The 25459-nt window shown below is 36.7% G+C and overlaps 3 protein-coding genes and 1 long non-coding RNA gene across 5 annotated transcripts in view; all 4 read left to right on the top strand.

The window, feature by feature from the left end:
• LOC102076086 (low affinity immunoglobulin gamma Fc region receptor II) overlaps nt 1–25459 on the top strand; it is a 120097-nt gene that overhangs the window by 42545 nt on the left and 52093 nt on the right. The window contains exon 1 of one of the 2 annotated variants that reach the window (XM_025904946.1): nt 24875–25001. The exons of the other annotated variant lie outside the window; for it this stretch is intronic. Within the exon in view, the coding sequence (XP_025760731.1) occupies nt 24965–25001 (37 nt within the window). The 5' untranslated portion in view covers nt 24875–24964. Of the gene's footprint in view, nt 1–24874; nt 25002–25459 lie in introns of those variants that run through there. 2 annotated transcript variants of the gene reach the window in all.
• LOC106097686 (Fc receptor-like protein 5) overlaps nt 1–25459 on the top strand; it is a 111090-nt gene that overhangs the window by 76777 nt on the left and 8854 nt on the right. The gene's annotated exons all lie outside the window — the stretch shown is intronic.
• On the top strand, nt 3163–4730 carry LOC106097461 (uncharacterized). Its single transcript, XM_025904950.1, has 7 exons — nt 3163–3272; nt 3395–3410; nt 3494–3591; nt 3733–3777; nt 3882–3941; nt 4169–4231; nt 4451–4730. The coding sequence occupies exons 1-7, from the start codon at nt 3197–3199 to the stop codon at nt 4456–4458; spliced, it is 366 nt and encodes a 121-aa protein (XP_025760735.1). The 5' UTR covers nt 3163–3196; the 3' UTR covers nt 4459–4730.
• LOC109200322 (uncharacterized) lies at nt 11498–15439 on the top strand. The gene is made up of 6 exons (XR_002060498.2): nt 11498–11740; nt 12462–12508; nt 12821–12865; nt 14168–14236; nt 14619–14693; nt 15090–15439. It is a non-coding gene; the product is annotated as an uncharacterized LOC109200322 (long non-coding RNA).

Genomic DNA, 25459 nt, shown 5'->3' with positions numbered 1-25459 from the left:
CAACCTCCAAACCAAAATGAATACAAGATTAACTCTGTTTCTGAATCACACCATGGGCACTACTGGTGTAAGGGCAGGATGAGAAGTGCACAACAGAATTCAACAATATGGAGTGCATCCTTTCAACTAAAGATAGATTATGGTGAGTGAATTATAAATGTAATGTAAATTGTGCGCTTGCATTTGTTAAAAGACAATCTGTCCTTAAGGATCTTATACTTGATCTCACTCTGAAAATATAATTTCCCAACAGAACCCCATCCTGTCCTCACTGTGTCTCCATCATGGCTGAGTCCTGGAGCCTCAGTAACTCTGAACTGTGAGGTTGAACATCCGTCTGCAGGATGGAGCTTCTACTGGTATAAAGCTGTTCCTGATCTGAAAACATACAGCTATGAATATTACATTTATGAGCTGCTGCCTGATGGCAATGGGACTGCACAGGACTCCTACATCATTCATGGACAGACAAACACAGCAGGATATGTGTGCAGAGCTGGAAGAGGAGACCCAGAGTATCAAACTGACTATAGTGAAACAGTGTTTGTGTGGTCCGGAGGTCAGTATTTTTGCTCATAATTCAAAAAGAAAAAAAAAAAGTGTTATTATTGCATTCACAGTCTCCAATCTATTAATATATCAAAAAAATGACAGTTCTTGTTTTTCTACAGATTTAAATTCAGCAGCCTCTCTCACAGTCAGTCCTAACAGTGTGCAGCACTTCATCTATGATTCAGTAACTCTGAATTGTTCTGGAAACTCTTCTCAGTGGAGAGTGATGATATTTACTCAGCACAGATACCTGAGAAAACTCCTGGAATGTGGAGACTGGGGGATAATGACCGAATCCACATGCAACATAGATCTTGACTGGTACCACCGGTATGCTGTGCACTGGTGTGAGTCTGAATCAGGACAGTTCAGCAATGGAATCAACATCACTGCACGTTGTAGGTCTTTACATCCCTAATTCTAAAGAGTTTGGATGCTGTGTAAAATATAAATAAAGAAAGAAAACAGTATCTATGTTTAAGCTTTTAAAATGAGAAAGTGTATAATTCTAAGAAATAAGTCATTTTGAATGTGGTGGCAGCAACACATCACAAAAAAGGGACAGGGCCACATTTACCACTGTGTAGCATCTCCACTTCTTTTAACAACAGTCTATAAACATCTGGGGACTGTAGAAACCAGCTGCTGGACCTTTGGGAGAGCAATATTATCGCATAGTTTTCTGATAGAGGATTATATCTGCTCAACAATCCTGGGCCTTCTTTGTCATGTTTTTCATTTCAAACACAAATTGTTTTCAAATGGTGAAAGACTGAGACTCCAGGCAGCCCAGTTCAGCTTCTGTATTCTTCTAATATGCAAGGCCTTTCATGAAAAAAGTCATCTGTATGAGAGCATATTTTGCTCTAAAATCTCTGTATACTTTTCAACATTGATGGTGCCTTTTCAGATGATCCAAGCAACTCATATTCCATAGTCACTAAAGCACCTTAAACCATCAGAGATCCAAACTTTAGAACTGAGCCCTAATAACAACGTGGATGGTCCTTTTCTTTAGTCCAGTGGATGTGGCATTTATGTATTTTAAAAAGAATTTCAAATTTTTATTAATCTGAACAAGAAAACAATTTTCTGCTTTATCTCGGTTTCATTCAAATGAATTTTGGCCAAAACAAGACACTGAATGATGTTCCCACATGGCCTCTTCTTTGCATGTTAGACCTGTAGCCTGTATTTCTGAATGGCATAGTAACCTTGAAACACTGACTAATCTGCAACATAGAAGTGCAAACAATCAACAGAATACTGTATGTACCACATTAGTTTATATTGCATTAGGAAAAAAAATCTAACCTTGCTGCAAGTCATCTTATTACAATGTGTATACAGCAGAATAGAACATGTATCTATACAAATTTTGCCATGTTTCATTATATGGTTCAATATCTACATTTTAGAAATATATTTTCCACATAACTATGATGATACCAAGAGTTTAGTTTTCCATTAAGTGGAACCAACAAGATTTAAATTCACAGTACAGCCATTGCACACATTGTGCTCATTTCTGAGTTATTTATTTATTTACAAATAAATCCAACATTGCAGAGGATGAAGCAGAAATGTAAGCCCATGATTATAGGTGTGGTAATAGCTTTGTGTCATTACAGTATTCATAATTATGAGAGGATGTAGCCAAAAATGCATCTGAAATCCAGCTTTAACTTAAATGATCATGCTGTGGTTAAAGGTGTGAGGAAAAATAATACTAATAAAACATAACAAAGAACAGGATTAGAGCTGTTGGTGCCACTGTCTTCATTTACCAAACAAGGAGGGAAACTGTAGACTGTATGTTTGCAGGTTCTCTCATATTTTAATGGCTTTTACAGTTACTGGTGTGATCCTGGTGAGCCCTGTCCATCCAGTCAATGAGGGGGACTCTGTTGCTCTTGGCTGCAAGTTGAGGACAGGAAACTTCAATTCCACTGTTGCATTCTACAAAAATGGGAAATTAATTCAAAATGATGACCGACAAAAGCTAAATATCCCTGCAGTGTCAAAGTCTGATGAAGGCTTCTACAAGTGTGAATATTCAGGGGATGAGTCACCAGAAAGTTGGATGTCTGTAAAAGGTAAGTGTGAACGATACAGTTGTAGACAGAAAAGAAATACCCTGCTGTCTCTGTTTCAAAAGATTTAAACAAAAGGCTCATCAAATAAAACCAGCCGCCCAGTAGTGACAGTCTACAAAATGTAAGTGTGAAAATGAAGAAGATTAAAAGGTTAAAAGAAGGTTAAAATGGTCCTGCCCACGTAAAGTATGCAAACCCTTATTTTGAACTAAAATTGTATTTCATAGTTTGTATTTTTAACCACTTTTATACATTATATATATATATATATATATAATAGTATCTGTAATATAATAGATTATATAATCTTCCAGTCATTGCTGTGTAACCATTCACAATATTTTCCATCTCCACAGTTTGATGAGATGACTTTCTGATTTAGCAAACATTTACAGACATCTTCAGACACGCCAGAAAATGCCTGTCAGGCCCAGAGTGTCCTTTGCCCATGATGTATTCCATTGATTGGGTTATATTATTAAAGATGAAGCTAATTTTTTTTCTTTATTGTTACAGCATCCAGATCTTCACTTTCTGTCTCTCTAATCATGGGGCTGGTTAGTGGTGTCTCACTGATTCTCCTGCTGTCCCTGCTGCTCTGTTGTTGGCACAAAAAACCAAAGGGTGAATTTATTTATTTTTATTTATTTCATATATTAACTGCCAGACACTGCCATGGTATGGACAATTATAATTTATTTGTAATACTCACCCATTAAATATTATCATTACTGTCTTCTCCATAGGTACACTTTGTATCAGGTAAAACACTTTCTTTTCTTGTCTTCAGTGAACAAACACTATGTAACACATTCATTGTAACTTGAACCTGTTTAAAACCTCAGACCAGCCCAGTCTCAGGAAACCAGTCAGACTGCTGCTACAGTTCAAACTATGAGCCAGGATGAAAATCAGCAGCAAATATATTCCTCTCTTCTTCACGGTCAGCCACACACCTGTTACAGAATAAGAGCATTTATAGCTGAACCTTTCTATACGCATCTTCACAGTTATAATGTAGCTGCAAGTTTACTGCACACAGAGTGATTTTTTTATCATTGTCTTGATTCTCACTGACCCAAAGGTGACATGAACGTCTATGAGTCATGTAGATCTTCTGAAAACACTGGTACAGTATAAGATATTTCTTTGTTTTTTAAATAACGAGTAGATCAAAATCGTATTTTTACTGAGAAATAAAAGTTTTAAATAGTACAATTGTCCTCATTTTAGGTGGACGGACAGATGACTACAGAAATATCTCTCTTCAGCTGAGAAGTGCTGGACAGAGGAGTGAGTACAAAAAATATGAAAAATGTTCAATTGTTATAATATGTTCAATTATAAATGCAAATGTATCATGTAGCCAAAAGCATGTGCACTTCTGAATATCATACCTGTAAATATATGTAACATATAGGTTTCAATAAATAACATATTATTTGTATACAGTACTGTTTAAATTTTAACGCCCCTCAGAGACATGATACCCACATACATTTTCTGTGTTAATGTTACAGGAAAGCGTGATGATCCAGAGGAATCCTCTGACTACCATAATGTAGATCCAAACTCAGCTACAGGTACAAATATTAACTGTACTAAATATTGAGTTTCAGGGATGAAATATGCATCAAACTTTTCTATCATTGGGTTTGAGGCGAGCTTTAATTAGATGTCCTAATGATGAAACTCAGATTTGTAGCCCTTTTAAACGCCTTCAGTACCATTAAACCTGTTCTTTAGTTAGTTCTACTTTATTCTGTTTTCATTTATTTCATTTTATGTGTTTACTTTTGAAGATCCCTAAAGAGAGGCACGACATCAACAAAACGAGAGAAGATGGACCACAACATGAAAAAGAAAAACATTCATTCTTAAACTTTTGTTCATTAACATTTTTACAGCTGCTGGATATTAAAGTCGAGTCACACCGTGATCCTGTGGACAAGAGTTGTTAAAGCTAAGTTAGGAAGAGAGGTGACAGTCAGTGATATGGCAGCATATGGCTTCATGCTGAGAAAGAAGTATAAGGAAGGTCAGAGGGAGCTTCACTGTGTCTTTGTGGATCTACAGGGCGGGCCATTTATATGGATACACCGTAATAACATGGGAATGGTTGGTGATATTAAAGTCCTGTTTGTGGCACATTAGTATATGTGAGGGGGCAAACTCCTCAAGATGGGTGGTGACCATGGTGGCCATTTAGAAGTCGACCATCTTGGATACAACTTATGTTTTTTCAATAGGAAGAGGGCCATGTGACACATCAAACTTATTGGTAATGTCACAAGAAAAACAATGGTGTGCTTGGTTTCAACGTAACTTTATTCTTTCATGAGTTATTTACAAGTTTCTGACCACTTATAAAATGTGTTCAATGTGCTGCCCATTGTGTTGGATTGTCAATGCAACCCTCTTCTCCCACTCTTCACACACTGATAGCAACACCGCAGGAGAAATGCCAGCACAGGCATCCAGTATCCGTAGTTTCAGGTGCTGCACATCTTGTATCTTCACACCATAGACAATTGCCTTCAGATGACCCCAAAGATAAAAGTCTAAGGGGGTCAGATCGGGAGACCTTGGGGGCCATTCAACTGGCCCACGACGACCAATCCACTTTCCAGGAAACTGTTCATCTAGGAATGCTCGGACCTGCCACCCATAATGTGGTGGTGCACCATCTTGCTGGAAAAACTCAGGGAACGTGCCAGCTTCAGTGCATAAAGAGGGAAACACATCATCATGTAGCAATTTCAAATATCCAGTGGCCTTGAGGTTACCATTGATGAATAATGGACCCACTATTGTTGTACCCCATATACCACGCCAAACCATCACTTTTGTTGTTCCAACAGTCTTGGAGGGATTCATCCAATGTGGGTTAGTGTCAGAGCAATAGCGGTGGTTTTGTTTGTTAACTTCACCATTCACATAAAAGTTTGCCTCATCACTGAACTAAATCTTCTGCGTGAACTGAGGGTCCTGTTCCAATTTTTGTTTTGCCCATTCTGCAAATTCTGTGCGCCGATCTGGGTCATCCTCGTTGAGATGCTGCAGTAGCTGGAGTTTGTAAGGGTGCCATTTGTGAGTAGCTAATATCCGCCGAAGGGATGTTCGACTAATGCCACTCTCCAGTGACATGCGGCGAGTGCTATGCTGTGGGCTCTTGCTGAATGAAGCTAGGACAGCCACTGATGTTTCTTCATTAGTGACAGTTTTCTTGCGTCCACATTTTGGCAAATCCAACACTGAACCAGTTTCACGAAACTTAGCAAGCAGTTTGCTAACTGTAGCATGGGAGATGGGTGGTCTCGCAGGCTGTCTTGCATTGAAATCTGCTGCAATGACCCGGTTACTGCGTTCACCAGATATCAACACAATTTCGATCCGCTCCTCACGTGTTAGCCTCTTCGACATGTCAATGGCTGTGAACCAAGAGAAACTTGTAAATAACTCATGAAAGAATAAAATTACGTTGAAACCAAGCACACCATTGTTTTTCTTGTGACATTACCAATAAGTTTGATGTGTCACATGGCCCTCTTCCTATTGAAAAAACAAAAGTTGTATCCAAGATGGCCGACTTCTAAATGGCCACCATGGTCACCACCCATCTTGTTTCCTGGAAAGTGGATTGGTCGTCGTGGGCCAGTTGAATGGCCCCCAAGGTCTCCCGATCTGACCCCCTTAGACTTTTATCTTTGGGGTCATCTGAAGGCAATTGTCTATGGTGTGAAGATACAAGATGTGCAGCACCTGAAACTACGGATACTGGATGCCTGTGCTGGCATTTCTCCTGCGGTGTTGCTATCAGTGTGTGAAGAGTGGGAAAAGAGGGTTGCATTGACAATCCAACACAATGGGCAGCACATTGAACACATTTTATAAGTGGTCAGAAACTTGTAAATAACTCATGAAAGAATAAAGTTACGTTGAAACCAAGCACACCATTGTTTTTCTTGTGACATTACCAATAAGTTTGATGTGTCACATGGCCCTCTTCCTATTGTAAAAAACAAAAGTTGTATCCAAGATGGCCGACTTCTAAATGGCCACCATGGTCAACACCCATCTTGAGGAGTTTGCCCCTCACATATACTAATGTGCCACAAACAGGACTTTAATATCACCAACCTTTCCCATTTTATTACGGTGTATCCATATAAATGGCCCACCCTGTAGAGAAAGGATATGGTGCCAAGCGTGTGGGGTACTGCGTGAGGATCTCAGGAGTAGCAGAGAAGTATGTGAAGGTGGTGCAGGACATGTATGAGGACAGTGAGACAGCAGTGAGGTGTGTGGTTGTATCTTAGCAGTTTAAGATGGGGGTGGGATTACATCAGGAATCAGCTCTGAGCCCCTTCTTGTTTGCAGGAGTGATGGACAAGATGACAGATGAGGTCATGCAGGAGTCTCTGTGGATTATGGTGTTTGCAAACAACACATGTCACATGATCACCAGTATAAACATGCTCATGAGTATCATGATGAGTAATTCTGTGTGTAGATATGTAAGAAACATCTAAACATGATGAAGTTTGAATTTTGTAGAAGTGTTTTTAATATGAATGTATTTTATATAATTGTAAAGTGTATTATTGAGTAGTTTTTCAAATTTTACTATATCCCATTTTCTTATTTTGTTTTAATTTCTTTTCTACTAAAATGATAAATGCTAAATTACTTAAACGTTGTAGCAAGCGTCATTTCTCTCACTACTTACTCTGTCACAGTAACATTTAAAAATTCCTGTTTTTCCAATCAACTTTTTTTTCCAGTCTTAATGACTTAAGTATCTGAACTTATACTTATGATTTGTGTTTCCCCAAATTATCTCATATTATTTGATTGGATTCATTAGATTACCACACAGGATCGTTTAGAGAAGTTTAGAGAGAGACTCAAGAGTTGGCACTTGAAACTGTTTCTCTAACAGGAAATATAATTCAGTAGAGGTTATTTTTTGCAGCCTTCTACTCCTTAAGTATGTTCTCAAATTAAATGTCCTCCTTTTTTTTTTTCTTTGCCCTGTGGAAACTGTTGAATCATTTTAGTTATTTGTGTCACAAATCAAATTATGTCTTAATGTTAGTTGTTTTGGGGACTTAATGACTTTACCCAGATTTGTGTCTATTTACACAGCTGATATAAAACTGTGTATTTCTCCACATTTTTTTAATGTTCATTGCAAGTCTTTAGCTGTGTCTCAATTCAGGGGCTGCATCCTTCAGAGGACCCGGCCCACGTAGACTGAGAGGCCGGGTCCTCTGAAGATCGAGAAGGCCGGAAGAGTGAGGGTGTGAAATGGGACGGTCTAGCCTTCAGATTTGCGTCACCGTTTTCTCGGTGGAGTTTGATAAACTCAGCCATCTGCTTCTTGCTATCTAAAATATAACAGGACACTGGAGTAAATTCTTTACCATCTCACACTTGTGTTTAATCACTTTTCTGTTTGATGTTTATTCAGCTAATCTCAGCCAAACCGATTTACTCAGAACCAAAAATATAACACTGAAAACAGCCAAACATTTTTAAGTTATCTGAGTGAAATATATATCAAGGTTTAACCTGACCGCGCGGGGTCTGAAAACGATGTGCCAGGAGTTCGCTGTTCTCACCGGCTCTATCCCATACGGTAAAAAAATACATTTTTCCTGGCCAAAATATATTTAAAATATATGGTAAATATATTTTGTATTTGTGATGCTCCAAAAAATATATTTTTGAAATTGAAAATATATTTCTTTCAAACCAAAATACATTTCAAAACATATTTTAGGGTGAATAAAATACATTTCCAACCTTTATTTAAAATGTATTTAGTGCAATAATGATGATAATGATAATAATACTAAAAGTAACATGTTTTATGCACAGCTGCAAAAAACAGTTGGATTCAAACAAAACAGAGTCAAAGGTCTATCACGAATTAGGGTGTTTATTCATTTGCTTACAGTATTTCACATTACACAATATCTCACTATAATGTAGCGCTCATTGACTTTGAAATTATCTGTCAGTGATACAGTAAACAAGATACAACAACTGCTATGTACACTTTAGTTGTTGACAATATTTACAATATAGTACTTAAAGGAACACACTCTACTTTTTTTGGAAATAGGCTCATTCTCCATCTCTGTCAGAGTTAAAAATGCAGCACGTTAATAGGACTCTGGAGCGTGATCTTATGGGATGGGGCGTAGCCAGGATTTTTGGTCGAGGCGCCATATTAGCAGGCCAAACAAATGCTTGCTGTGTGGCCGGTTGTAATGTTAGATTGCACTACCGGCAAAGGAATAAGCTTGAAAACAGGCTCTCTTTTCATTGTTTCCTCACCTGGAAGCATCATGAGGGAGCTTATGTGTTGGATGTTACCAAAAGAAGGCGTCTAGCCTGGATAGCAGCTGCGAGACGAGCTGATATTCAGTTCTCTACCATCCACAGATATCTGTTGGTGTGCTTCAGTGTTTTCATTCAGGTAAGTTCTAAATAAGTTCATATTATTCTTTATATCCTGTTAGTTTCATTTTCAATGCGCTCTGAGATCATAGCACAAACTTAGAACAAACATGCAGAACTACCTTCTATTTATAGAGTTGCTAATTATTTGGCATTATTGCAGCAAACCAGCCTATGAAATGAATGAAACACATCCTGACTGGGTTCCAACACTACACATGGGGCACTACGAAATCCCTGCTTCAAACTACATGCTACATACCACCATGCCAATCAGATTACTTTTTCCATGTGAGGGTGAAAAGGTGACCCTCCTGGATAAGATGGCAAAGGTTTGCTGCGTTTTGGTGAACATGTGCCCCAGTGTGATAGTAAAACCAGGGAAAAATGCTCTTGTTAAATACTTCTAAGTCTTGTGCTGTTTATGTATTGATACGTTTTCAAAAGAGACAGTAAATTACAGAATGCTAGTAGTGGGTGATATTATTTACATGCTGTCATTTTTTTATGTGAACATTTTGTCATTTGTAAACTATACATAACATTGATTCTACATTTTAACTGATTTGATGTTCTACAAAGTGCTTTTAATTAAAAATAGGCAAACATTTCTTTGTTTCTTTATTCAACTTTTGAACAGTGGTACTTAGTAAGTACATATTCAGTAAATGCAAAGTATTTACATGGCCCCCTAAATTAAACATTATGGGTTATTCAGAACAGAACTATGCTTGGAAAAATATTGTCCCATCAGTTGATCCAACTCCTCCACAGTAGCAGGATGAACTTTTCTTTTTTGAGGACGGCTTCTTTTACCTGTCGCAACGAATGGTCTGTTTATGTTTTGATCAAGAACCTTTTTTTGGGCAGCTGAAGAGGAGAAGTCTATCTTATGGCCAACCTCTGGCTGTATCTTGGTCATATTACCAGGCAAAACCCAGTATGCAGGTTCATCTGTAAAAGTCCTTGTGCCACAGATCAACACTGTTGCTTCTACATTAAACAGAAGAGCAGCAACATGGGTGCAGGTCTCCACGACTCCGGCCATACAGGTGCAGTGGGCGGCTTCAACCTTCCCTGTGATGCTCACAATGACCTGTGGCTGCAATGCTGCAATTCAGTCTTTAAGAGTGCAGCACCTGAAACACACACAGACAAAGTTCATTTAAAGACAAGAGCTTTAGTAAGCCAAGGCCGACACAAATGTGCTTTATCTACTTTCAAATCCATTTATCATAAATGTAACAAATAAAGTGTTTTTATGTATCCATCAATAGAACGCTGCATGTTATATTCTAAATCTGCCTGTTTCTTTTTAGAAACCTATCAGCAAAAAATGAACCTAAAGTATGTAATGCAAGGATGTAATCACTTTCAAGAGGGAGAAAACATAATGTTCGACTTTAAATGACAATTATGGACACCTAATATGATAAGGAGATTCTGCAAGTCATTAATCAATGTATAAAACTAAAACAGAATGTATTTTTAGTGACACAGGACACAAACAAGGAAGCAAGATGTGTAATTAGGATTATTTATAATAAATATGAATTAATTAGGGTAATTTCTTTAACCATAAAGAATAACTAAATCTTTCAGGACAATGTCACATCAATGCACTGAACTCACTATGTTATCCCTCTAACAGAGCCTCCACATGTTCTCACTGTAATTTCCCACTCATGAATGAATTTATGCTAGCACTAATCTGAATGTTCAGGGGGAATCAAACACATTTTACTCGCAGTACTCAAGCTGACTTACCTTTGCTTGAATGACGGCGTACTCACAACGTGGAGGCTTAAAAATAGCCAAATCTTGTACCCAGTCCTTGGTGAATTGGATGTGCCTCCAGAGATTTATAATTGCAAAACTGGTGCGCCGTGTATGCGCTGACTCCACAGACAAGGTATGAGAGTAGATCATGCTAAGTCAATAGCGGTTTGGTCTTCAGGGTTTCTACTCCACGGCTATATTCCATACAGGTCCACATTTCACCAATCAAGTACCGTCTCTTTGCATCTGGACACAATCTGTCTCTATACTGTCCTTTTTCTTTTCAGCTACGTTTCAGAATGGTTCGTAGCAATCTTGTTTTGATTCGTGACCAGCCAAGATGGTGCTGCGCTCCCACAATGCATTGCGACATTACGTCAACGCCAAAGCCCTTTGCGTGCAGGAGAGTATGCGCATGCGCATTGCCATGGTGGTTTAAAAAATAAAGATATAATGAAAAGTAATTAATAAAAATTAAATATTTAAACATTCCCACAAATGTGCAATGAACGTGCAAAAACTCTCTTTATTAGTTGTTGCTGTTTCTTTCTTTCTTTCTTTCTTTTTTTTTTTGAAAAATAACGACGTCTCTGAGGCGCGAATTCCGACAGTGAGAGGAACGGCCGGATACAGGAGACGGGAAGAAACAAGCCGATTATGTTCGCGTTAATTAGGTGGTTGGAAGATGTAAAATTCTCAATTCTGCCAACTGAACATATACGAGATTTTAATGAGGATGAATAATTAGCCGGCATGGAGGAAACGGACCTTTATTTGGTGGAGTGGCGACAAGGAGCCAAAAGGCGGGTGGCCGGTCTATGAAGCCTCCATCATCAAGCTAGCAGGTGCCTTTTCTCATATAATATTACTTTATTCTCGCTTATTTGGCACGGAAGCGTAGAGCTGCCACCCAGGACAAAGAGAAATATAAGTATATCACGTTATAACGTGAAAAGGTTATCGTTCTAACAATATACTATCATGTTAGTACAATATACTTTTCATGTTTGAACAACATGTTTGAACAACATTGTACGAACAATGTACATAATTATCACGTCCGTACAATATTGTGCGAACGTGACAATTATGTATATTGTAATAACGTGATATTATATTATACAAACATGAAAAGCATAATGTTATAACAATAAACATTCAAGTTATAACGTGATATAGCTTTATTTTGCTTTTGCCTGGGTGGCAGCTCCACGCTTCCATAATTTGGTAATCAAAATATGTAACTTAATTAATTTTATTGTGATGTACTTTTGCCTTTTCTTATTATTCTACCTTCTCAGAAAGGGAAAAATTACAAATAAAACTGTTTACACTTGTTATATACAATAACTATCAAAACCTATTCACATTTAATTTGGCTTTCACAGAAATCCCACCTCTCCTTCTGGCTACAGAGTACTTACCAAAGTTAGAAACAAAGCACAGTTATGCTTTATTAATGTTCGCTAATTACAATGTTCCACATTTCCTTGCTTTTTAAGTCATTTTTAGGCTTTTTAGAGTTTTTGTTTTTTTAGTAGTAATGTTTCTGCCTATTTATTTCAGCCCATGAAATCGAACGCAGATCTTCCTGATGTGAGATTTACATAAATGTAAGTAATTTTGTTTGTCATTGTCATTAATGTTGTTGCTGTTGTTGTTTTTGTGCAGTTTGCAATCATATAAACCTAGCAAGCATCAGTCAGCACAGTGACTAACCTAAACAGATTTTTGCTTTATTCACATATATTATATGTAATTATATATACCTGCACATTGTACCTAGGGTTGCAGCCACTTGGCCCCACCCCATTGTTGTGACAGCCCTGATTGTACTTATACACTGCATCTGAACAGGGAACAGTCTGCCACATTATTGTATTTTTAAGTGACTTGTTTGTAATACATGAATTTGTTTCTTACAGATGTCAAAGTCTCAACCTCATGCTGCCCTCCCCCATCCTCCTAAAGTAAGTATTTGTTGTTGTAGTTTTTATGCAGTGTCTGTGTCACATGCTAATCATAATTATTGAAATAACTGTTTTCTAACAGATTTTCCAAAACACTAGTTATGTTTGTTGTCATTCAGACTAATACTACTGCTTAGACATTGCTTAGTGGTCATGCATGTTTGACAAGCTTGTTATGATACCAAAACAGTACGCCTATCACAATAATCAATATATCGACTTAACACACAATACATGTACATGACCTCAATAATTGTTGATGATGCAAATTATCTGTCATTATATTTACAAAAATAAAATATAATAATAACAACACAATAACATTAAATAACATTGTTTTCTATTTGTTAGAAAAATTACTATTTATTCAAGTTTTTATGGTATCTAATATTTTGATACCTAATTTCCATGATCTAAATATTTTTAGAATTAGATGTTGGTTTGTCAATTGAAAGTGTGTAGATCTTGCATTATTATGGTGTTATATTATGATTATACATTCAAAGACATAAAATGGTCTTAAAATGACAATGACATAACTTGTCGCAATTGTTTATGGGGCAATATACAAACCAACAAAAAGTTGTTATCGTAACAGGCCTTCAAAACAGACGGTTTTATGATTGATAAATTCAAAAAATAAATACATGTAATTTCTCCGAGATTCTCTAATATTCAGTTACAGTTCACAACACAGATACCTGTACATGCTGTATTATACTGTAAATATAAATCTCTACATTTAGCATCCCACTAGAAGAGTCACAGTAACTGCCTCTTTTTTTTTTTTTTTTACAAATACCTGTACTATTACTAACACATTTACTGTTTTACTTTTAGCCTGTGGATACAAATGCAGATTTCCTTAATGTAGGTTGTGCATTTTAATTACATCATGTTATTTTTATTATTATTTATTTATTTATTTTATTTTACATTCAAATATGATTGCTAGTAGGTAAAGAATAGTTCACCTATAATTGATATTCCCAATTAATTTCTCACCTCTGATTGAATGCCTTTGTTTGTTTGCCTTTTTTGACTATAACAAAACATTTTTGCAGGATATATATGGTGAACTTATATGCATAGATACAGTTGTAGTGCTTGACACATGCACACACCAGTAGATGTACTAAAAAGGAAATAATTACAATCATGATGTTGACTGCTGATGTCAGTATATATGTTTTAGAGGAATGTTTTGTTTTTCACCCAAAATGAACTATATTGTTTCAGAAGAGATTTATTACCTGACTCTTATATATTGTTCTGTTTTTTGTTTGTTTTTGTTATTTTCAGTTTCAATGGTGCGTGTTCTCCTAATGGCCGCCTTCCCACTGGAGGTTTTGATCCACAGCAATTTAAAAGGTAAACAGCTTTGAAAGTCAGTTCAAATGGTTAGCTAATAGTATTCTAAAAAGCCTACAACTCTGTCACCAGTTTCTTTACCAAAAAGTACCCATAAAAGTATCTCTCAATAGCATATCATTGTAGCTCAAATGTTTAGTTGTACAAATATCAGATTTTTGGAAATCTAAAACTAGTCAAACACTCAAATGTTCATATGTCTGTGAAGGTTCTCAGTCATCCAGGTCATCGTAGTCAAAGGAGTTTGCAAAGAAAAGCGTCTGGACTTCTTTAAGTTGCTTGAAGACGTTTCACCTCTCATCCGAGAAGCTTCTTCAGTTCAGAACTGAAGAAGCTTCTTCTTTGCAAACTCCTTTGACTCAAATGTTCATGCTTTTTATAGGAGGACAAAGCAAAACGGACATCGGCGCAGAGTGAAGAACTGCCCTTCATAAGGACACTATGACAGCCATATATAGTAAGTGAAGACTTTCTGTGTATCTAAAATTGCATACAGCACAAGTAACTTACTTTGCAACCATTACAATAGGTTGCAAAGTAAGTTACCAATACAAATAGGTGATGATGCATTGTAGTGGTTGGTCTCAGACAAAGAAGGTCAACAGATTTATGAATGCTGGAGGGTAAGGAGAGACGACCAAAAGGGGTGTTAGCATTACTGTAATGTGAACTGGATAGACTTTCCATCTAGGAAAAAAAAAGAGGTAAAATTATGTGTAAAATATATCTGTATTAATATCTGTATCTATATAAACAGAAATATCTGTTTGCTAAATGAAGCTAGCTAACATAAATCATATTTTTATTTTAACTCTGATAAAAGTAATAGAACTGTGACTTTTGTTTGTTACAGTGGCGGTAAGGAAGAGGTTTCCCAATTTGTGCAGAAGGGCTTTGAGGATTGCAGTGAAAGCTGGGGGAACTGAGACTGCTGGAAAAGGAAAAGAAATTACATTTTAAGTATGTTGACTTATGTTCATACAATCACACACACATATACACACACATATGTGTGTGTATATGTGTATATATATGTATATGTATATATATATATATATACACACACACACATATATGTGTATGTGTGTGTTTCTTTTAGAATGTTTAAGTATGTAATGAGAATAAAATTATAAAATGAATATTCCTTGCTTGATTTATATGCATGTTTTAAACATCAAATAAAGATTTCTTTCAGCTGTTACATGTGAATGTGGTTTCTTAGAAATATATGAACGGTTAATTTTATATATTTTTGAATGATTTTAAATAAGTTTAAATTGTATTTTGAAATATATTTTATAAATATATTTCAAAATATAAAAAAACAGCCAAAAAATATATGTGTTAAAACACATTTCAAAATATATTATAAATATATTTTTTAAATATATTTTAAAATACATTTTGAAATATATTTCAAAATATACAAAAAATGGCCAAAAAATATATGTGCTAAAATATAAATATATATATAAATATATTTTAAAATATATTTTAGCACATATATTTTTTGGCCATTTTTTGTATATTTTGAAATATGTTTCAAAATGTATTTTAAAATATATTTTTTTACCGTATGGGTATTGAGCCTTGGCCCAGTCAGTTATTGAGCTGGTGGGTAACAGATGTCTTCAAAAACATCAGAGCACCGAGCAGATATTTGAGGTTGACATAGCTACAGTCTCACCTGAAAATGTGTTATAAGTTTATTTTGTGACCCAGAAAGAGTAATTTTTCAAACTCTTTAGCCGCGCTCCTCTGCCATTGCCACGTATGAAAAGTATTTTTATATTATCATATCAAAATACTTTCCAATGTGATTTTTTTTATCACAATAACAAACTTATTCAAAATGATCCCCGAGGGGAGCTGAAGATCTCTGCAGTGTCAAAGTCTGATGAAGGTTTCTACAAGTGTCAGTACTCAGGAAGAGAGTCAGCACAGAGCTGGATGTCAGTTACAGGTGAGCAGGATCAAAACATTTTATTTTTCATGACCTACTGTAGGTGGCTTATCCAAAAACATTTACAGTAGATACTTTGTCTACTGCACTATAATATGATCTTAAAACAGGCATGTAGTTATTTTTCAACAATACTGTGGTTAACACAAATGCCTAACATGTATAAAATTCCCTGGTTTGAGAGCAATAGCAGATATAAGTCCCTGAGAATTTAAACAGCTTCTAAGTTCAGTTCAGTTTATTAAAGTTAACAGTTCATTTTCCTTATTTGCAGTAGCTGTGTCCAGTTCTTCATTTCTTGTTCTGATGATCAGGGGACTCATTTTTGGAGTCATATTTAGTTTGCTCCTGTTCCTGTTTAAAAAACTCTACAGAAGGAAAGGTGAGACTCTTTTTACTCTTTAAAATATTTGAATAGGCAACGTTCCTAAAACCGTTTGCAAAAATGTGTAATACATAACCATGTAAATGCAAATTTTTATTTTAAATTGTTAATAAATGTTCTCCTGATGAGCAGAGGGTGAGTCAGGATGAAAATCAACAAGTCTACTCCTCTCTTCTTCATGGTTAGTTTTTCATCTCGTTTAAAATATCCTGATGCTTTTCTCTGCTGCAGCTTTAACACTGTTTAATTAAACAAAGCTAAGACAATAACAACATTTAATCATGTACAGCATTTATAAGTAATAACCATTTTTCCAATAGACTGTATCTTTGTTTGTGCTTACACTGACAACAAAGTTTATCTCATCATATCTTAATATAAATGTTACTGACAAGAATACTTGTGTTCACATTAGTATCACAGACCTGTGGTGACTCATTTTCTCTGACTTGTAGGTGATCGTTGTGTCTATGAGACAATCAGAGGCTCTGGAAATGCAGACAATGATACACTATCAACTTTAATATATAGATAGTGGAAGATGTGTGGTTATAAAATAACAGTGATTATCATTAAAATCAATACTAACATTATTATTTTAGTTTGGGCAGAAATTGATTACACCCACAATTTTAATGTAGTGCACAGCTGTTTCAGACTGAGAGTGTATTATACAGATGTTCAGTGTTGGTCATTAACTCGCTGAAAGAGAGCATTCATCTAATGTCCTCATTATTGCTCAATTCTGCTCATTTAAGCTGAATATATTCAAAATTGTGAATTTATCTTTAATTTATCTGTGCTTTGCTCTTTGTGAAACTGGGTGACCCGTGTGATGTAGGTCCAGTGGGCTCTTCATGTGAAAAGTCAACAATTTTGTCTATGCAAACTGGGTGAGCTATGAAAAGTGGCTATAGTTTCAGCTTATTTCCTTATGACTGAAGACGTACTGTCACTCCCAACCATTAGACCTTTGACAGGTCCTATTTCCACATATTTCCCACCATTCAAGGATCATCAAGTTACAAACTATGGGCACAAAAGCATTTAGGTATGAAATACCTAAATGCTTTTAAAAATGTTTTAAAAATGTCTCTCTGATGTTTTGCTTTTATTTTTTATTTCTATTTTATGTAAAAATATACATAGAACTATCAGTAGGAATTTCTTGATCATGTAAACATTATTAAATCATCATTATAAGTGAGGGAACTTTCTAAAAGGTTCATTAATTACATTTTCTTGCAGTGTCAGTGTTTTCATTTTAAATGTTTGTGATTTTCTCTCTTACATTGTAAAATTAGTTGGTCAGAAGTCATATTCAATATTATAATATAGACTTAATACTGTCTTTTATTACAAATGGATGTTTCCATTAAGTATTCATGTTCTCTATAGTCAAATATTTTTTATTAAAGCTTTCATAATATTTCATGTAACAACAGAAAGTTTGGAGGTGTTATACGTAATGTACGAGTGTCTGAAAATGTGGCTTTAAATTCAGCTGTTGCCATGTTACAGTAGATACACTGAATATACTTTTACACATAAGATCGTCTACATTACGCCCAAAGTAATGAAGAATACTTACACCATGCATACATACTGCATGAATTTAAATGTATCATGCATTTTATTTTTTAAGTTTACCTTCATTGACCTGAACAGTTGGGTATCTCCAAAGCAAATAAAGTGGTCATCAATATCTTGAATTGTTCTTTGCTTCTGGCCCTTTCTTGAGTGATGAGTGTGATTTTACAATGTATTTTACATCTATGTAAATCATTGACCATGAACAAACTATAGCTGTGGTATGACTGCCCTTATGTTTTACACTACAACCTGAACAGCACATAGACCTCAAGCCTCACTGACAGCAGATTAGAGAGATATACCAGCAGGGAGCAGCATGATCCTGAGCTGTTCTGTGGACAGCTCTACAGGCTGGATGTTCAGTCATTTTCAAGATTAATTTGACCAGATTAAACACATAATTTCTGTCTGGTTTCACTCTACATGGACATCTTCACCTTTCTGCACTAGTGGCTGAAGAATTGTAAAATACTATTACTAATAATATTGATAAGAATTCATAAGAATTATCAGTATATTAGCTGAAAATTAGCTACCATTATCACATAATTTATGATTAGCTGTTAATAGCAAGTGGTGGAGGAATTTTTTAAACCATTCCTTTAGGAAAAGAAGTACTCAAAAATATCCCACTAGAGTCAAGACTCAAGAAGTTTATAATCATTTCGTATGGTGTTACCCAGCCTGAAACGAAATACTGTTTCTCACCAGCCTCTACAGTGCAATAAGCAATACAGTTTAAAAAGAATAAGTTTTAAGAGCAGCAAAAAAAGGCATAAATAGCATAAAATCTAAGTTCTAAAACAAACTCCAGTCACATTTGTTCGGGTAGATAGCAGCAGTCCTTTCACAGAAGGAATACTTTCACTACACACACATCAACATTACTGCTTCATATATTTACATTTGAGCTCATTTTAAATACTTTATAATCTATTTCTTTCATCATTATTTTTTTAAAATATCAGATTTTTAAAAATATGAATCAAAAAGCTTAAATAGTGTGTGAGAGGGGCACGCCCATAAAAAAAAGGAGAGAGAGAGAGAGAGAGCTTTCCTATGAGCATGAAAAGACGTGGAGGTTTCAGTGACAGTAGCCGACTGCGGGACACAAGATGACAGTAATGTAAAGGATCACTTTACTGGAACCAAACAGCAAAGCAGGCTTCTTCATCCTATTTCTACTTTTTCTCATATATCTTCTTCTTCTTATCCATGCGAAGTGTATAATAACATAAGGAAAATATGGAAACCTTAATAATAAAATGTCTTAAACACCAATATGAGGACAAGCTATCAAGTGTAGTGTCACTCACTTACATCTCTTTTGCTTTGTTGGGCTGCAGTTTAATATCTATAAAAAATATGCGCATCAGGAAACCTAACAAGAAACACAAATGTACTTACAATATTCATACAGTGTTTGAAGACTGTGCCATTTTAACATCAGTTCAAGTTAGATTTCTGAAATATTTCCCCCTTTGGAAGAGGCTCACTGTGTGGTTTATTTAAAAAAAAGAAGAAAAAAACACTCGTTCTGCAATAATGCAGCAGCTACTAGTCAGGTAAGAGAGACAAACAGAGAGGGGGCAGGACTTCATTTTTGTTTGAGGACTCTATTTCTATTTGTTTTAGCTCATTCACTTCCTGTGGCTGAATTTGTGACCAAGCCACAATTTCACCTGAATGGAAAGATTTGTATCAGCATGCATTAGTGTAATGCAATAACTTACATTAGTAAAGCTCAGCTTTGTCAGTTGAGATAAAAATGAAATAAAGGTTTTGTGTAAATTCAATAAGGAAGCTCTATAACCACACTTTCCCACATGGTCAAGCTGATTGTGACATCACTGGTCTAGTCCAATCATCTTTCCGCCACCCTTCTTTAGACGAATCACCCTTGACTCCACGTACTTTAAATGTCACTGCACATCTATCATTCTTCATAGTGATCGTCTGAATATATGGACTATAAAGAATTGTGGCCTGACCTGACTGTTGAACAGGCCAGGGAGAGTCGAGCTGTACATAGTTCTTCTATGTATAGCTAGACCTGAAACTGCAATAAATTGTTTCAGAATCCCATTTGGACCTTAAATTTTGCACTTAACTTAGTGATTCATCCAAAACTACATTGTTAAGTTTAGAAAAAGGAAAGAAAATTCTAATTTAATTCCATATTTCTCCTTTAGTGCTGTGAAAGGTCAGCTAAAGGTTCAGTACATTCGGTCTTCTATGATGAAACTAGCTAAATTTCATCATCTGTAATATAACAGAACCCTGTTACTAGTGTTGGTTTATACAGTACAAGAATTTCCCACCCAATTATGTCTTCATTACTTAGGAATTCTGCCTTCCTGCTGACTTGCTATAAAATGACACATCTAAAACCCAAGATGGTGCCCGAGCCTCTTCAACTTCAGTTTTCATTTAAAAAAATTATTGTATATTATATTTAGACTTCACTACTTGTACACTATATCTGTGGTTCTTTCAATATAGACAAAATGCAAATGTTTTTTTTATTCAAAAAGGGTTTTAGTGGGCAACAGAATCAAATAATAGACGTGGACATGAATATTGTAAACTCAAGCTTTTTTAATTTATGGAAAAAAAGCATTGAAACTGCATTTCAATTCAAAACAGAGAAACAAAAATAATATCTCTGGCCAAAATTGGGCAGACTTAAAAATAAAGTGCTATTTTAAGTACTTTAAGTACATTTTCAAAATGGTATTGTCTTTAAATAATAACACTAAAAATGTCAACATAAATGCAGTTTTTCTTCTTAAAAAATAAGGCAGTGTTGTGGAAGTTTTCCATTTAATAAAGCCTGCATACAAGCTAAACCAAGCTTAGTGAGAGAATGCATCATCACGGGACAGACGATCAGCAGAGTCTCTAAGGCTACATCCACACTAGCCCGGATACATTTGAAAACGGCGTTTTCGCCTGAAAACGCTCCGCGTCCACACTAGCATTTTCAGTTCTTTTCACAGAGTTGTGCGTCCACAGCCAAAAACGCTTACGTTCCAGTCCTGTGCATGCGCAAAAGCGAGTGAGGATTAAAGAATTTGAAGAAAAGCTATCTGGAGCATGTATAAACTGATATTAATCTTTAATAGGGCTGTCAAAATTGAAAGCAATCAAAACAACTGCTGTATAATGCACCGCTATCTTTGTTTAATTGGTCACATGACTGCATCACATGACTAAAATGCGTCATCGATTTAGAAAGTCTGTGTTTTCGAGTGTCCACACTGCGACCGGACAGCTCTGTTTTGAAATGTATGTGTTTTTGAGAGCGTTTCCAAAACGCTGCGTTTTTCCTTGAGGAAAAAGCTGTCTCAGAAGTGGCAGGACTAATCAAAATCTTGCAGGCCAGGACAGACAGCTGTGGGTGGGTACCTACTCGACTGGACCACCACTGCAGCGGGCAGTCTGTCTCGCTGATGGCGGTTTCTGCTCTGTACAAACTCAGGGCCCTTTTACACAGGGCTTCCTCATCTGAATCAGAGTCTGAAGACAGAGGAGGAGGCTCTTTGTCTTTGTTGGCTCCTTTGTGGTGCCATCTTTACACTGTTCCTGCAGCAGGGCCTCAAGGCAGGGCCAAACCTCTTCTTGCTCTCCCCTTGCAAGACACTTTAAATCCTTAAAGCGTGGGTCAAGCACAGTAGCTATTTGAGCCACTGATGGTTGAGTATAGCTGCTAGAGTTGTAGTCAAGACTGCTTAAACCAGGACCAAGACAATACCAAGACCAGAGGGTATCGAGACCAAGACAGACCGAGTCAAGACCAAGACAAAGTCGAGTCAAGACCAAGACAAAAAAGTATTTAAACTGCAGGCAGATGCTGCTTCGGCATATTGCGATGCACTCGCACAGCCCTCCTCACCGCTGTCTACTGTCTCACTCAGGAGAGGACAGACCCATGCTCCACTTGACTGTCGCGTCTCTCACCCTTTCTGTTGTGTGATATTATCCTATATCCTCGTATGTGATTGGCCACAATATGGAGGGATTGGAGCATAGCTGAGCCACTGTGTGAGAGCTGAGCAGCGAAAGGAAATTAAGTGAGGAGCCAGCTCTCGCTCAATGGGAGTCGACTCTTCTGATTCATTACAAAGCACTCTCTAAGCACGGCTCTTAGAGCAGATGCTTTTACGCATGACACTTTATCGTACGTTACGTTGTGTGTCATGGATACTGTTGACTCCAAATCTCCCGACCACTATATCGATCTGAGACAGCAAGACCAAGACAGTGAGACCAAAACAAGACCAAAGTCCATTGAGACCAAGACAAGACCAAGACCACGTAAAAGTGGTCTTGAGACATCCAACTCTAATAGCTACATGTTGGGATGGGTCGTTTGTGAAGGCAGTCTTAGGCTACGTCCACACTAATACGTTTTCGTTTGAAAGAGCATCTTTTTCTCTCCATTTTGGCCTCCCGTCCACAGTGAAGGAAAAAAGCAACGTTTTGAAAATGCATACATTTGAAAATGGTGCTTTTGCGTTGCAGTGTGGACAGCGAAAATGGAGACTTTTTGAAAACGATGACACATTTTAGTCATGTGACGCAGTCAAGTGACCAATTAAACTAAGATAGCAATGGGCATTATACAGCTGTTGTTTTGTTTGCTCTCAATTTTGACAGCCCTATTAAAGATTAATATCGGTTTGTAGATGGTTCAGTTAGCTTTTTTTTCCAATCCTTTACTCGTTTTTGCAACTTTTTACTTTTGTGTTACTCGCAGCAATGACTCCACCTCCTTCTTAGTCCTTTTAAAAAACTTGGTGCTTTTCCTCGACATTTTGCCGCGATGTTTCAAAGAGCCAGAAAGTAAATAAGCGGCCGACAGAAATGAGGCAGGTCGAATCATCTTGCGTTTCACGCATGCGCAGTACTGGAACGTAAGCGTTTTCGGCTGATTCAATGTGGACGCACAACTCTGTGAAAATGACTGAAAACGATAATGTGGACACGGAGGGTTTTCAGACGAAAACGCCGTTTTCAAATCTATCCGGGCTTGTGTGGATGTAGCCTTAAATTTCACCATGTAGTTTGATCATTGCAGACCTCCATGGTGTGATGCAGGTGGCAGAAAACAGGTAAAACCACTGAACATGAGACATATGTTTCACCTCCAAGAAGCTCAGTCACAAACCTGTAGTAGACAGTTCAAGAAAGTAATTATTAATCTACACAATAACTGTCAACTATAGAGCTTTTTGAAGAAACAGTAACAATAAAATAGTTTTATTTACCTGCATGGCTCCAGGACAGTCGCCAGCTTTTCGAGAAGCAGCCTCTTGATTCTTTAGTGGACGAGAAACCATATCCAGCGTTTAAAACTGGTTGTGGATGTGAGGTTTTTAAAGTATTTAAAGTGTACAAAATAAACTGTTTTATAAATGTGGGTTGCACTATTAACTTTTAATAGTCATTAAAACTAGAAAAGTGCTGCATAAACCCCACTCTGTGGTATTTCTTCTGAAACTGAGATGTTATTTGATCCTGAGCTTCTGTCTCTTCCCAGAAAAGGGGAAACACCCACTGCCCATGAGTTGCGCTGTTTGTACTAAGTGGGTGTGCTCTGTTATATATATGTATATAAAATATATACAAAAAGATGTGCATCAGGAAACCAAACAAGAAACACAAATGTAGCATTCATACGGTGGCTCTGTTTGCGGCTTTGCTCTCCAAACATCAGACTGACAGTGTTTTGTATGTGGTCAGCTCAAACAGGTGTAAATTTTGGATTTGCTTTAATAGTTCTCAGTGGAAACAGTTTATAAAAGAGTCATACAGTGTTTTATTTCAGATTTCAGTTTTGATTTTAAAAACATTACTCACATTCCTCAGGAACCAGCCCACTGTGTGGTCACTGACACAGCTTACATCACCATGAAAACAGCAGCACGCGTAATCTGAGAGAGAGGGCGGGACTTCCTCTTGCCTCATGCCCACTTCTGCTTAAGGACACCATTTCTGTTTTGCATCAGTGTAATGAAATACTTTAAATGAACCAATCTCAGCTTTGTCAGTTAAGAAAACCTTAATATTGCATGAATCTGTTTTCTTGGTTGTTTATAAAGTTCTGTGTCTCAGGTGAGCTGGAGCCTATCCCAGCTGATGAGAGGTGAGAAACACCCTGGACAGATGACTTTATTCGTTCATGGAAATGTATTAATTGGATATTTGAAGCAGTTTAATGATTTTGTGCAGCAGCCTTTAGTGCAACATTAACATTTTGTGGCTTCTTATGTCTGTTTCTGTATGATGATGCTTCGATGCTGTGATTTGATGCTTCTAATGATTTATGACAAAGAGTATTCGGTGTGTGTGGTGTGTGAAGGTGCAGCCAGAGCTGTGTTCTTGTTGTGTTTTTGGCACGTAAGATAACGTAAACACTTCACATTTAAAAATTATCCTGAAATTGTGATTTTATTTTGCCTTTTTAGCTGCTCAGTCATGCAGATATTTGTATAATAAAACTTACTGCATGTCTATTTTTGTTCAGTTTAGTTTTTATATTACAGGCCTTTTCATAAAGAAAGTACCTGATGTTTCTGCAGCAGCAGGAGAGTATAAAGATGTCACAACATGCTGTGGTCAGAACTTGTTAAGTTGCTATTTCTGTGTAAAAGGAAGGAAGCAGAAAGAAGAAGTTAAAAAAAGTCTTTGCTTCCTTCTTTGGTATCTGCTGTGCTGCTGCTTCACTCTCTCTCTTTACAGAAAGTTGTAGAAGTTTTCAGACGTGTCACTGCTGGATGTGAGGATGGGAGCCACTTTGCTCTGTGAGCTGGGCCTATTCTGTGAGTACATCACTGACTTCTATTGTTTGATTCATACTGATCCATAAACATGTTTTAGTAAGAAGAACAGAGCATCAGTCATCTTTTGTTATCAACATGTTTTTGATGGTTCACTCTAATTTGAGTCTGTATGTGGAGCTGCTTTAGTTTATCCAAGAAAGATTTGTTGTCATGGTTTGCTGTGTGGCAGGCAGGATGTTGGACTTATAAACAGAGGAGTAAACTCAAAACGGCAGATTTAACGCTGGAAAACTTCTCATCCAAATACAAAGCAAAACTAGAAACTCAAACTGTTGAGTCTGTGTTTCCACAGGCCCCGCTAGTTTAGAGACTTATTCCTCATGAAGAACGAAACCAAGACAGAACATCTTCAACCGGTCTTTAACTCGCTAACGAGGGAAGCTTTGGTCAGAACCAGGCGGTGGAGCAATGCTCATCACCTGTCTCTAGCCCAAATC

Source organism: Oreochromis niloticus, unplaced genomic scaffold, assembly GCF_001858045.2.
Source record: "Oreochromis niloticus isolate F11D_XX unplaced genomic scaffold, O_niloticus_UMD_NMBU tig00007810_pilon, whole genome shotgun sequence".
NCBI classification, from domain to species: Eukaryota; Metazoa; Chordata; class Actinopteri; order Cichliformes; family Cichlidae; genus Oreochromis; species Oreochromis niloticus.
This window is presented reverse-complemented; position numbering and strand designations above follow the sequence as displayed.

Coding starts and splice junctions, on each gene's coding strand:
- LOC106097461 (XM_025904950.1), top strand. CDS start 3,197: ATGGGGCTGGTTAGTGGTGTCTCACTGATTCTCCTGCTGTCCCTGCTG. Junction 3,592..3,732: donor ATATTCCTCTCTTCTTCACG/GTCAGCCACACA, acceptor ACTGACCCAAAG/GTGACATGAACGTCTATGAG. Junction 3,778..3,881: donor TAGATCTTCTGAAAACACTG/GTACAGTATAAG, acceptor TCCTCATTTTAG/GTGGACGGACAGATGACTAC.